This window comes from Mustela erminea, chromosome 20 (assembly GCF_009829155.1).
Source record: "Mustela erminea isolate mMusErm1 chromosome 20, mMusErm1.Pri, whole genome shotgun sequence".
Taxonomy (NCBI): Eukaryota; Metazoa; Chordata; class Mammalia; order Carnivora; family Mustelidae; genus Mustela; species Mustela erminea.
In genome coordinates this window covers 28,015,117-28,029,276 of record NC_045633.1, presented here as the reverse complement: position 1 = coordinate 28,029,276, position 14,160 = coordinate 28,015,117, and the positions used below count along the sequence as shown (strand labels likewise).

At 53.5% G+C, this 14,160-nt stretch overlaps 1 protein-coding gene and 1 long non-coding RNA gene across 6 annotated transcripts in view; one reads left to right on the top strand and one right to left on the bottom strand.

Annotated features, from left to right (window-relative positions):
- Positions 1–8,304, bottom strand: part of FOXK1 (forkhead box K1) — a 62,571-nt gene extending 54,267 nt beyond the window's left edge. For both annotated transcript variants that reach the window (XR_004282091.1, XM_032328738.1), the window contains exon 1: positions 7,661–8,304. Coding sequence is in view for 1 of the 2 variants with exons in the window: in XM_032328738.1 (XP_032184629.1) it covers positions 7,661–8,280 (620 nt within the window). In the remaining variant the exon portion in view is untranslated. The remainder of the gene's footprint in view (positions 1–7,660) is intronic.
- On the top strand, positions 6,582–13,872 carry LOC116581533. 4 transcript variants are annotated; one of them, XR_004282093.1, is made up of 3 exons: positions 6,582–6,769; positions 8,742–8,986; positions 9,848–13,872. It is a non-coding gene; the product is annotated as an uncharacterized LOC116581533 (long non-coding RNA). The 4 variants fall into 4 exon arrangements; XR_004282095.1 differs by lacking the exon at positions 6,582–6,769 and having other exon boundaries at positions 8,325–8,986; positions 9,848–9,988; positions 10,303–13,872; XR_004282094.1 differs by lacking the exon at positions 6,582–6,769 and having other exon boundaries at positions 8,334–8,986; positions 9,848–11,442; positions 11,646–13,872.
- Positions 13,873–14,160: the final 288 nt, after the last annotated feature.

Genomic DNA, 14,160 nt, shown 5'->3' with positions numbered 1-14,160 from the left:
TCATTGCCCGCGCGTAAGCGTGAGCCCGAGTCTCACGGGGCTCCCCAGCACTGGGCGCGAGCAGCACTAACCGATGGGCCCATCCAAAGTCATCACGCGCTGACTGCGCGCGCGCGTGCGCGCGCACACACACACACACACACACAATACGAGATGTAAGCCATATGATGTTATGAGGTACTAATAAGACCAATGACTACATCATATGACTTTTTTATTTCTGTAAAAATATACTGTCAACTCAACTTTTAGAGCAAATCTGAAATTAAACTATACCAAAATGCCAGATCCTTTCAAAGATTTCTGTTTTCAAATGTGATCTGTTGAGTTTGACGGGGATCAAAATATGCTTTTCTTTATATAATAAGACATACTGACATTAGAAGATCTTCTTAATTCAGTCACTATTTCCCCCAATAATCAATGCATGAAGTAACAAAACCATGCATGGGTAATTGAAGATGTATTCAAAATGTAAGACAGAGCAATTGATTTTAAACCTAACAGAGTACAAAAGCTCCCTGAAGACGCTTCAGACCCTACAGCACAAGTGACTGTTAAGAAACCACGGCATGTGGGGCGCCTTGGTGGCTCAGTGGGTTAAAGCCTCTGCCTTTGGCTCAGGTCATGATCCTGGGGTCCTGGGATCGAGCCCCGCATCAGGCTCTCTGCTCAGCAGGGAGCCTGCTTCCTCCTCTCTCTGTCTGCCTCTCTGCTTACTTGTAATCTCTGTGTGTCAAATAAATAAATAAAATATTTAAAATAAAAAAAAAAAAGAAACGAAACCACGGCATATCCAGTTTTGGTGCAGCATCAAGGAAGGGCATCTACCACCATCCGAAAGCCCATGGAAACAGCCGTCCCCCGGCCAGCCCAGGTCTACGGGAGGCCGGCTTTTCTCCCCATGCTGAACTGAAAGCTATCACAACAGAGGAAAAGTACAAGCACCCTGAGATCCCAGCTGTCCTCCACAAGCCGGACAGGAGAGACTTACAAAAAACGAATAGCCCTATTCTCTCGTTCTTTGTTTCGGGAAATACGGTGATTTTATCACAAGAAATGATTCCTGAGATTTGTTTACTCCTGCTGTTTTTAATGGGTTCATAAATAAGTATATTTTAACTTCTTGGTTCTCATCTCTAATGCGGTGAGTGTAAGAGACAAACCGCGCCCACACATGAGCTCGCTGGGGTCCCTAGCAAAGTGTGAGGGCGTGAAAGGGCTCTTGGACCCAAAACCTTGGGTCTTCCTGGAACAGATGAAAGCAGGGGGTGGCCGGGGGTAAGAGGTGGCAGGTCACCATTAGCGACGCGGGGACCTGGGCTGAGGGGCCAGGCCGGGCGCGAGTGGGCTGGGGGCAGCTGCTGTGGCTTCCAGCAGAAAGGGGACGGTCCGAGCCCCGTTCCGCACACACGTGTGGAAAGACGAGAGCCTTCCCCTGGAGGAAATAACTCCCTTTCTGGGCGTGGTTAAACGTGTCACCAATGACTAAGGGGGGGGAGCTTCTTCTTCATCAAACCATGTATAAAACACGCCTCTCTTCTCTGGGTGCCTCCTGGAAAGTATTCGTAGGAGAGAGAAGCCACACGTTTGCAATCAGCTCATGATTTAGTGTGGGAACTGCTACGTCCAAAGACAGGAGTCCTGCTGTCCTGCCGTCGGCCTGCCAGAAGCGGGGCCGCGGAGGCCCAAGGGCCAGAGGCCAGCTGCACCCGGCACACCCTCGCGGCTTCCCTTTGTATGTTCACAAAATACGTTTACACCCAGAGATTCCATTTTCTGTCCTTTAAATCCATCAGGAACCTCTTACCAGAAAACCGTAAACTTGCAAAAGGCGAGAGCGCGGCACTGAACGTTAACCACACGAAACCTCCTAGCAAGTCACAATGCCAGGCCCTACTTCCAGAAAATCAAAGTAAAAGCATTTCTATAATCCTCTCATTTTAATATGAAATGCTTTAAATGTAGGGTAATTATGGAGATGAGACATTGCTGTAATTTGAGTTGTCACTAATTTACCAAGTTTATCCCCTGACATTCACAAGATGCAAAAACAGCAAATAGTAAATGACTGTATCTCCAAATCAAAAGCTTTCCTTTAATCTCCGCACATGATCTGAAACAGAGCTGTGTCTCTTTTTCCAAAGCACTAACCGTGAACATCGTTAAAACTCTACAGAATACCCTTGTAGCGTCCACCAACCGTCTCCCTTTATCCACACGAGGCTTTCCTAAATTATTATAATAAATATATAAATAAACATATAAATACATAAATTCAGTTCAGCACACACATTGTGAGAGACCGACGTCTACAATACCATATATGTTCTCCTGTAAGGGTGACAGGCCAGAAAAACCTTGGCGTGAACTGAATGCTGGAGAGTGGCCCATATTTTCATTAATAAAACATTCAGGGTCCTAGCCCCCAATTCACTACAGTCCCATAAATCCTCACAAAGGAAGCGACAGAGTAACTCTGGAAAATGTATGTGACCCACAGTGATTGTCAACGAGCAAAAAAACCAGGATAAAGGGTTTACTTAGCAAAAACGCACATGCCAGGTTTGGGCCACACTCCCCAGACACGACGCGGCTGAACCTGCTACAGCTCCGTCTCCGCGGCTCCTGCTCCCAGGGTCCCGGTTTCTCCACGTGGCATTTCTCACTCCTCCAACTTCCACATCCAAACGGGCACCAGACCAGAACATTTCTTCCTCAGAGGCTCTTCGGGCTCCTGCTCCTCTCTCTGGCCCCGCACAGCCCTGCACACCTCCCCCACACCCCCACACCCCCACACGGGTCCGCTGAGCTGACACCCCCCGCTGCCCGCCGTGTAAACCCCGTGCGGCACAGGGCCCGCTCCCAGGCCGACCGCCAGGGCCAGGTACCGTCGGCTGACTGCCGTCTTCAAGTCTGCAGCAGTTTCCAACGAATTTCAAAGTGACTTCAATCTGGTAACTACCCGTGTGACGGTTAGTAACTAATCCCATACTTTTTTAAGGGACCAGTTGGAAGAGCACTGGGAAACCATACGAAACAAACTCATCTGCAGTGAAATGCTGTGGGGGTCACAGTCACATCCCATCGCGGTCCACGCACAGAAACTATGATCCCTCCCACAGGTCACCCTTCACATGTCCTTCTGGGGGTGGAGCGCACCCACGTGGCTGAGGTGAACGGCTACAGTACGGGCAGTAATCACTTGATGGACCCAGTCAAGGACCACTAGAAGGTGCTAACGTAGACAGACATCTCTGCTTCCTGACAGACACACGCACTAGCGTCTATGAGGGGGCTTCTGGCCAAAAACACATCAACTCTCAGTCTGATCAAATCTCTGGGTCCCACAACTGATTTACAGTAAGCGTACACCAGGGGACCCAGTCCATAAACGCAGGGGGTGGGAACTCTACAGGACAGAGGACCTGTCTCTTCAGCGAGAAAGAAAAAAAGACACAGATGGAGCCTATAGATGACAAGAGATGTAATGACACCAACCAATCACGCTGTCTGATTTAGCTCCTGATCTGAACAAACACACCATAAGAAATCTGTGAGGCAGCAAGGGAAATGCAAGCGCTAACAGAAGTTTGATGACAGTAAAAAATTACAATTAACTTTTAAGGTGTGTTCATGACATTGTGGTTAGGTTTCTTAAAAAAAGGATCTTCGGAGTGCCTGGGTGACTCATTGGGTTAAGCCTCTGCCTTCGGCTTGGGTCATGATCTTGGGATCCTGGGATTGGGCCCGCATCAGGCTCTCTGCTCGGTGGGGAGCCTGCTTTCCCCACCCACACCCGCCCTCCATCTGACTCTGCCTACTTGTGATCTCTATCAAATAAATAAATAAAATCTTTTTTTTTTTAAATAGGATCTTCATCTTTTACTGAAGTGTTTACACACGCAAACGATGGGACATCTGTGACCTGCTTCCAGGTCGCCAGGGGGCTGGAGGAAAGATAAGTGGCGACAAAAGTAAAGCAAGCTAGGTCCCGACATGTTAACTGTTGATGATGGGACGGTTACGTTCAAGTTCACTGCTCTGTTCTCACGTTTGAAATTTTTGGTAACAGAAAGTGTTAAAAAAGGAAAAAAGAGCCATGCTCATCGCAGAAAGTCTGGGAAATGCAGAAAAGTAAAAAGAAAAGAAAGAATCCCATGACCTTACCACTCACCGAGGCTACCACAAACAGAAGTCTTGTTTTTACTGTAATCAATCGAGTAGTTCACATCTATTACAAACATGTTTAAAAAAAAAAAAAAAGAGGGAAGAGCAAGTGAGGGGCTGTGTATGGGCCTGTTTCTGTGTAGTTCACATCCAATTCTAAATCTGACGGTATAAAGGACCACAGTCACCAGGAACCACGCTGGCCCGTGTACCCAGAGAGGGCGGGCCACACAGCCCAGAGGGAAGCTGACTTGCCACCTCTGAAAACCAAGCGAAATCGATGACATTGCTTCCTCCACACCCCCGGAAGCTGCAAATTCATTCAGTTAACTCCTATGTTCATTCAACAAACACAATTCAGTTGTGCACCTCCTGCCAGCCAGTTACTGTCCTGGGTGAAAGAGAGCTATTCTCAGCCCAGCCCTCAGGGAGCTCGCGGGCTGGAAGAAATAAATGCTAGACTTGGGGCCCAGAAGCCTTTGCTGAGTCAAGTCAGGTGGGGGCTGAGTTATAACGGATGTGCACTCCCTCCCTGGGAGTGTCCAGGGGACGCGGCACAGTGTGGCCACACGGCAGGAGAGCAAGATCTCTTCTGGATGGGTCACAAGGAAGGGTCTTCCCGCCAATAATTTAAAAATACTGATCTTTGGGGAAGAACGTACTTGTAGTAATAAATGGGGGTAAATTCTGGTATTCATCTTAAGCACACGCTTTCTGCAGTAGGAAAGAAGAGGGAGGAAAGGCATCGTGGGAGCTGTCCCTGGGAGTGAGCAACGCCTCCCAGGACGGACGTCACCTATCAGGAACTGGCATGCATATCATCACAACGCTAACAAAACAAAACAACTTCAAGGCTCATGCACCACACTCCACTAAATCCAAGCATATCAAGTCCATGAATTGCCCAGTACCACAAGAATTTTTAATTTATGGGGGCCGCCTGGGTGGCTCAAGCCATTAAGCGTGTGTCTTTGGCTCAGGTCACGATCCCAGGGTCCTGGGATCGAGCCCCACATCGGGCTCCCTGCTCGGCGGGAAGCCTGCCTCTCCCTCTCCCACATTCCCTGCTTATGTTCCCGCTCTTGCTGTGTCTCTGTCAAATAAATGAATACAATCTTTAAAAATTAATTAATTTATGGTAAAGAAATTCATAGCTTCAAACATTAAAGGCAAAACCACGTACCAACGCCCGAGAGGAAATGGACAGTAATTACTACCCTTCTTTAAAAGCCAGTAATAAATTTCCCACTTTGGAGTAACAAAAACGTACACATTCAACTTCCTTGCATTAAATTCATTAAAATTTCTTGATTGCTTTCTATGTGATAGGCCAAAGAGCCTTGATCCAGCGCTAAAAAAGGAGTTTACAACAGCCCACTCCACATATAGGACTACTCAGGTTTACACTCTCTAAAACAGAAAAAACCGTAAGCTAGCTCCAACCGCTAAACGCACAGGTCCACAGGCTCGGCCAATTTTCAGAAGCAAGCAGGAGGAGGGAGACACAGATGCCCCCTGAACGGTTCTCCTCCTGCCTGGTCGTTCTGTTCTCATGCATTTTACATCACTGCCTACGTGGAGATTGCTCAGAAGCCCAGCCGAAGGCAAACACAGGCACAGTGGGGCAAAGAATATGGTCAGAGAGCAGTCAAGGGCTCAGGCCGTTGGCCAGAGCACAGAGCTCCACGACGTGCCCACCCAGAAGTCAAGCCCCTTGAACACAAACCAGCCGGGGGTCCACCAGCTCCCACGACACGGTGTAAATGACGGACCTGGTACTGGCCTATTCAGAGGATGATCTGAGGCCTCCGCAAGCTGGCATTCCTTCCCCTCCAGTTAGAGAACAAACTAAAGGGCACCAGATTCAGTAAGCTCGGCCCCAGTCAGGAGCGGACCTACACAGCAGGTGAGCAGGGAGCTCTAAAAATCCCACTGAATCATGGAAAGGTACATCAGCGGAACAGGCCTCTGAGAGCCTGGGGGCAGGGCAGGGATGCGGCTGTTCTGCCTGTCACTTTCTCACCAGAGGAGTGAGTGGTTGGCCCTGAAATGTATTTAATGGCCCAGAACAGACACTGAGCAGGTTAGGAAAAGAGAACAAAGTAGTAACAAAGATAAAACAGAATAACTTTGTTACTCACCAAGCCCCGACTTTACCGAAATACATACCTTTCACCTTTGTAAAATAAAGGTATGCTGTCCCTCTCACATCCTAAGCAGGAGTGAGTCATTGTTGAGGCTGCACTGGGAAACCAATGCAATATTTACAACCAAACACAGCGAGACCCTAGAGAGGGGAGAAGTTTACAGAAGCAAGCTTTGGTCGCTGGGAATCACCCCAGCAAAAATCCCCCAGACTCTCTCACAGAAGCATAACTAGACCATCAGAGACAAGGAGGGAACAGGAAGCCCACTGGAGAAATATAAACACTAGTGAGGGGTTCAAGGCACTTACTACACAGAAACAGAAAGTGCCCAAAGAGGAAGCACAGTAGTTAAATAAGTCCTCTCCTGATCAACAGATCCTGAGAAAGCAAGGATCACGGGGCACAGCCCATGGCAGAGAAAAGCGGACATGGGAACCAGAAGACAAGGGAAAGTGAGTCAATGTCCCTAAAAGTACCCATGCGGCAACTGGGGCCCAGCCATCCCTATGGCTGCTGGGGGCTGCCTTCTCCCTGCCCTGGCCCCCATCCCTGCCTGCCGTTTTCCCTTTCGGCCCAGGAACCCCAACTGTGCTAGGAAAGCCTGCGTGCTGGGTACCACTGTCCTGTCCCAGAAGCTTCATCTCCAGGGACATTGGAGAGTCAGCACTTCCTGTCCTGGACCCCGGCCCCGGGGATGGGAACGTCTGTTCCCAGCCCAAGTCACTGCCATTCAGACCTGAAACCCCACTGTGGGGAAGTGGGGGGCACATCTCCAACACTGAAACCACCTGATGCCACCCTTTTCAGGAGTGCGTGCAGGGTCGACCTGGGATTCAGACCTGGTGGGGAATGGGGTGAACCTGGGGACCCAGGCTGGCCGAGCCTCAGGGGAGTCCTCTGGTCCAGGACTGGCAGAAGCAAAAGTGACCCTTATAGTTTAGGCCAGGCGGGGCCAGGAGACCCTCGGAGCCCAAGGTCCCGGCAGGCTGGAGGTCGGGAGTGGACCTGGGGTCCAGACTGAGCACGGATCGGACCTGGGTCGGAGAGCGTCCCTGAGGCCCCGGCTGGGCGGGGTCGGAGCCGTCTCTGGTGTCGGGCAGGGCAGGGCAGGGCGGGGTCGGGCCCGGGCTTCGAGTGACCCCAGGGTCTATCCAATCGGGCTACGGATCCAGGGGGTGGTCGGGCCCCGGGCCAGGGTGACCTCCGGGTCCATGCCGGGTCAAAGGCCGAAAGCGACCCCGAGTCGGAGTCGGGCCGAGGGTCCTGGTGACCCTGGCGTCCAGCCGAGTCGGGGATCCACGGGTGGCCCGGGGTCCAGGCCGGGCGGGGGCCGTGGCACTCACTGTTTGGGCAGCTGCAGGGCGGGCGCGCCGCGCCTCTGGAAGGCCCCGTCCACGAAGACGCCGTTCTTGCCGAGGCAGCGCAGGTAGAAGTGCGGCTCCTGGAAGGTGAGCTGCAGGTGGCGCCGCGAGATGAAGCTGGACAGGCCCATGCTCAGGTCCACCGAGCCCTGCGACGAGTTGCGGCCGATGGTGACGCTGGGCTGCCGCATGAGGAACTCGAACTCGCGGCCCTCAAGGCGCGCCAGCGCGGGCCCGGGGCTCCGACGCACCGAGGCGGCCGCCGCGGCCACCAGGGCCTCGCCCGCCGCGGCCCCCGTGCCCGGGCCCGCCGCCCCGCCGCCCGCGGCCCCCGCGATCGCGCCCCCCGCGCCCGCGGCCCCCGCGCTCCCCGCGATCGCGCCCGGCAGCGGCGGCGGCGGCGGCGGCGGTGGCGGCGGCGGCGGGGGCTGGGCGGGCGGCGGCGGCGACGGGGCGGCGGGCCCGGGCGCCGGGGCCGCGGGGGCCGCGGCGGCGGGGAAGGCGGCGGCCGCGGCGGCGGCGGCGCACAGCACGGGGCTGCAGGGCGCCGAGCGCAGCGCCAGCAGGGCGCGGGCCCCGCTGTCCTCGCCGACTTCGGCCATGTTCGCGCAGCTCCGAGCGGCCTCCGGCGGCGGCGCGGCGGCGGGGGGCGGGGCTCCGCGGGGCGCGGGCGGCCGCGGCATCCCGGACCGGATCGCTGCGGAGCGGAGCCGGAGGCCGAACGAGCGCGCGCCCCCTCCCGCTGGCGCTCCCGTGGCGAGCCAGGGAGGTGTCCACGCCGACCGGCGCACTGCCCTAACCCCGCCGCCGCCCCCGGCCCCAGCTGCCGCCTCGGCCTGAAGGGGTCGCGGAGGGGAACCTCCTGAAAGTCTCCCTGGAAAGTTTTGCTCCAGGCTGCCTGGGGACGGGACGAGTGACCTCAGCAGTCTCCGGACCGGACTCGCTCCCTCCCTCGGCCCACCCTAAATTGAGGTCACATTCACTGGAATGAACGGTTTTCGAACTGTAATTGAAGTCTGTCAAAAGATGCTTGTGATCCCTAATGCCCCGTGTGTCTTTCTAGTGTCATTTATTCACTCAACAAACAGCCAGCTCAAATCTCGCGGCTGCACTCTGGGCACCAGCCACCGCCTCGCCCTTCAAACCGCTGACCGGCTGGCTCATGGGGAGCCAGATGCCGGGCCAGTGTGGAATTGGGGCTCGGATCTCTTTAGTGCTCCAGTGTGCTGGTCAGGCCTTCCCCCTTCAGCCGGTCTGGTCCCGTAAGAAATGTGGCGAGTCCTGCAAGGCATTGCTGGGTGGTGGCCTGTGAGTATGCGGGGAGATGGGGCCCCCAGGGTGGTAAGCTTGTCTGTTTACTCACTTTCCCCTGGACCTGCAGTCCATGTTGGGCCAATCATCACCTCAGCAAATACACAGAGACAGAGGGAGATAGGCAAATGTAGGGGGGCGGGGTTGGTCAAGGAACATATTTTTATGAAAAGCTGTAACAAGAGAACCTTCTTGATGGAGGGAGGAGGACAGTAAAAACAGGGTCCGGGATCTCGTCCCTAAGGAATGACGCAAGTCCAAGGCTGATCTGGGGGGTGGCATTCCAGCCATGCAACAGCACCTGTTAAGGAAGGGAGCGTGGCACCCTCGGGGGGGATTGACAAGTCCCTGGGGATGGAAGCGAGAGTGACCAGGTCAGCTGAACCCGATTAGGGCCATTTGGGTCATGTCCGGATTTAGGTCTTATTCCACTAGCCACGGAAACCAGTGAGGGGTTATTGGCAGAAGGACATCATGTAGACCCACATATTTGAAATAGAATCACCACCTGGTATGTGGAGTCTGCATCAGAAAGGGGTCAGTGACCGTGGGTGGCCGGTTGGGAAGCTGGTGGCCCAGGCAAGGGGGTGTTGGAGGAGTGAGGTGGACAGACATTGGGGGATCCGGGCAATACTTATGTCACCCAAAGGCATTTAGAAACACACTGGTGTTAAGGAGGTAGAATGGGGCAGTCACTTGAGAAAACAGGATGGTCCTTCTTCAAAACATTAAACAAAAAGTGACCACACGATCCAGCAATGAGACTTCTAGGTATAAAGCCAAAAGAACGGAAAGCGGGGTCTTGAAAAGGTATTTGTACACCCACATTCAGAGCAGCATTATTTTCAACTCCCAAAGGCATGAGCCAAAGTTCCATCGACACACGTGGGATACACAGGCAAGGGAATAGCGCTCAGCCTTGAAAAGGAAGCCAACTGACACCACGTGGAGGAAGCTCGCAGCCACAGAAAGACACGTCCCGTCCCGAGAGTGGTCAAGGTCTTAGACACGGGCAGTGGAAGGGTGGACCTCAGGGGCTGGGTGAAGCGGTAGAGAATGGAGAGCTAATGTGGACAGAGTTTGGGTTTTGCAAGATTAAAGGGGTTTTGGTGCTGCATGGTGGTGATGGTTGCCCAGTACTGTGACTGTACTCAACACCACCGCACTATACATTTAAGACAGTTAAGCCGGTGAAATTCGCGTGGTCTATTTTACAGTGGGATCTATATTTTTAAGAGCAAGGGATTTACATGCAACCTCCAAGTTTCTTTCTTCTGGCTCATCTGAGGGGACTTCTTGCATTTTAATGCCAGGTCTGTTTGAGGACAAGTGGTCCATGTGTACCTCCAGGCCCTTCTGGATTATGACGCGTGAAGACTTATGCACAACCTAAGTTATAGGAATCTTTTCCCGAGGACCAAGAACCTGCGTGTGCTAACACCAGGAGCTCACAGGGCTGATGCCAGGTGACCCTGCCAAGTCCGGAACCCCATCATTTGCAATTCCTTCCTCCAATAGCCAGCGGCTTGATATACTGACAGAGTCGGCAGAGGGCATAAGGAAAGGGCCAGTAAGGACCACTGAGGACAGTGGGTTCTTGCTCTGTCCTAGTCTAGAGGGCACGCTGAACCTGGTCCAGAAAGCACGTGCTCAAGAAAGGAGCAATGAACGGCTGGCCGGGGAGAGCCTTGTCAACCTTTGGGATCCAAGATACGCAGGCTCTTACCCTGTTAGAAGCCACTGGAGCTGGCTGTGGAAACAGGAAGGAACAGAAATTAACTCCAAGGCACTAAACCATCGACAAGGAGGCCGAATTGGGAGGTGACCATTAAGGCTGTGTTGGAAAGAGGCAGTGAGCTATCTGGAGAATGAACTCATTAAAAAAAAGAAAGAAAGACAAGACAAGATATGGGAACACATTATTTCTCCAAGAAGATACATCGATCACAGACAAGCACAGGAAAAGATGCTCAACTTCATTGCTTGTTAGAAGCCAGCTAAAACGACAGGAAGATACTACTGGACACCTATTAAAATTACTTAAAGGAAATGATGAAGCCATCTGTTGTTGCCAACGAGGAGGGGTGGCAGGCCCCCCGGCATAGCGGGTGTTTGAGAAAACGGTCTGGCGGGTTCTCGTGGAGGTCAGCAGACTGACCTGATGGCTGGCAGTCCCATCGCTAGGCTTGAACCCAAGTGAAGCGAAAACTTGTGTTGACACAAGGACCTGTACACAAATACTCACCACTGAGCACTGGAAACACCCCAACCGCCCAGATGAACCTCAGCCGGGAACGGGGTAAACAAACTGCCGTACAGTCACGTGATGGGCTTTGCGGCCCCAGGAAAAGGAGCAAAGTGTGAAACGACACGGAGGAACTCCCCCGATGCGCTGCGTGTGCTTTCTCTTCTGGGACATTCTGGGCGAAGTACAACTCAAGAGATGGAAGCAGGTGAGTGGGGGCTGGGGGGCTGGGGAGAGGCTGAGCATAAAATGACACGTGGGAATTTTTTTTGTTGGGGGGGGTTGGTGATGGTGGTGGCAACTGTGTGACTCTGTGTGTCTGTCCAAAGTAGCAAAACTGTACACTCAGAAAAGTGAATTTTACTGTTATGTAAATAGTACCTTTTTACAAATTGTGAAACAACTCTACAGAGCTTGTGTTTACAGACCCCCGTCAAGGATTAAGAACCAGGCTGCCCAATTCAGAAACCATGAGCCACGACTGGCTGTCTATATGTATATTCTAATTAAAATGAAGGAAAATGAAACTTTCCGCTCCTCCGTGGGCATGGGCCATGTTTCCAGTGCAGGATCTGGACAGCTGCGTGGCTGCCGTGCTGATCGCTGCAGATAAAGAACATTCCCATCATTACAGAAAGTTCTACGGGCTGCGCTGCTCCGAGGGCGGGGTGAGGCTGGGCTGCTGGCTTCTGGTTGCTCTTCTCTTTATCTTTCAAAGTCCGGATTCACGCCCTGCGCAGAGTAGCTGCACAAAACCCACAAAGAAAGGCCGGTGGGGAGCCCAGGCAGCTCTGAGGGGTTTTCACTTGGTCTTGGGGCAGATACGTGCAAAGAAGCAGAGCAGAGCCCCGGCATGAGACAGGAGGCTGAGGGAACCTTCAGCCCCAGAGCTGGCTGGTGGGGCCGAGGAGGAGAAGCCTCCGAGTTTGGAAGCTGCTGGTCCACACCAGCCTCCTGGAGGGGTGGGAACTCTCTTAACATCTGTCAAATTCCCGGGGAACACAGACCACCGTCTTCTCATCCTTTTCCTGTCTGCCGAGTGTCTCTTCCTGCTGCTATCATATCCTCCTGGGATCCTTCCTGCGGCCCCGGGGCTGCTTCCTGCCTCTTTGCTGAGTTCCGAGGGCCTCCCGTCACGCAGCCACGAGACCTCGGGCCCTTACTGGACGGGACTGCAAAAGACAGCCAGAGAGAAACAGAGAGCGCGAGAGACAGAACAGTCCTCCATCGGAGCCCTGCCTTGCGGGGTTTGAGATGGCAGCCCAAGAACCCAAGAGATGTGAGCCTGGCTGCGTGCAGAGCTCCCTGGGAGCAGGCTGACTTGTTTTTCTTTTACAGCCTACCACCCTGTCCTTCCTGAAACACCAGTTCGGAAAAGCTGTGTCTGACTTCGGCAACACAGGACGAAACCAAGGCTCGGGTGGAAAGTTCTCTTGGCGGGATACCCTGGTACTGGCACTTGGGAAAAGGGGCCGGCTGGGTGTGACTCATCGACTGCTGTGTGATCAGTGGCTTCCACAGGCCGTGGCTTCCGTCAGAAACACACATGTCACCTCCCAGTTTCTGTAGGTCAGGGACTGGGGAATGATTTAGCCAGGCGGTTCTGGCTTGAGGGTCTCTGTCAAGATGTCGCTCCCCAGCTGGGGAGGTCCTCCCCACAGGCGGGGTGGGGGCAGGGTGGCTGGCTTCCCTTAGGAGGAAGCATCCAAGAGAGAGCAGAGGGAGGGCCGCACAGTCTCTGTATGACCCTCGGAAGCCCCACCCTGCCGTGTCGACCACATCCCCGTGGTTACAAGGTCAGGCCAGCTCAGTACGGGAGGGCACCCCCCGGGGAGCACTCTGGACGGATTACGAGAGCATTGCACGATGGACATGGCCAGGGTAGGTATTTTCTTCTGATCTTCACCATGAAGACCTGATGGGGTGGGGAAACTCGCGAAAGTCTCAGGACGTCCCCAGGATCGAGACTTTTCAGCTCCCAGACGTGTCCAGTGTCGTCGAGGGGTGGCTTTCCTGACCCCTGCGGGTTCCCCCTCTGCTTCCTGTTCTCGGGCTTGCACTCTGGGCAGCTGTGGCTCTCTGCGTCCACTGCCTGTCTCCCGGTGTGTGGACAGAGGTCTGCCCTGGGGCCTCGCTTCTCGGAGGGGTCTGAGAAGAGCCGTTCATTTCCTGCGTGCTCGCCTTTCTCGCGCAGTGTGGATGGAACCGTGGTGTGTCTATGGCCCTGGCACGCGGGACTGGGAGCGGGAAGTGAGGATAAGTGATGGTTCAGCAGCTCTGTTTCTGCTTCTCAGCAAAGGTTTGAGCGTCCACCCCCATCGCAGACGGCTCGATCCCCTAAGAGCTCGAGTGCTAGCTCTTCTGGAGAGAGGTCTGAAGGGCCCCGTGGATCACCTCTGCACCTGGTGAACAGGGTCCCCCCAGCTTCCCGGCCTCAGGTCAGAGCCCGGACAGGGAAGCACTACGGCATGGCGATGCGGTGGCCGTTCTAAGGGTTCGCGTTCCCCGACATGTGCAGGAATGCGTGAGGGACAGCTTCCAGCCCCTGAGTTTCCAACATGCAGCCACCGGTCCCACGCAGCCACTGAGCATGTGAAATGTGGCTGGTCCAGAGATATGCTGAAAGTGTCAAGTACACTAGACAAAGGATTTCAAAGACTTAGTTACAAAAAAGGCAACATATGATTGATACATTCATAGTTTTTATATGGGTTACAGTTTGAAATGATAATATTTGGGGCATACTGGGTTAAATAGTGTAACACTAAAATTAAAGTCACTTACTTATTTTCACCCTCTTAATGCAGCTCGTAGAATATTTAGAAGTACATCTGTGTCTCACATTCTATTTCTGCGGGATGGTATGTTAGAGGCCAGCGACCCTTTTTGGGTCCGGTAGATATTTCTGTTTTCCTGACGATGCTTT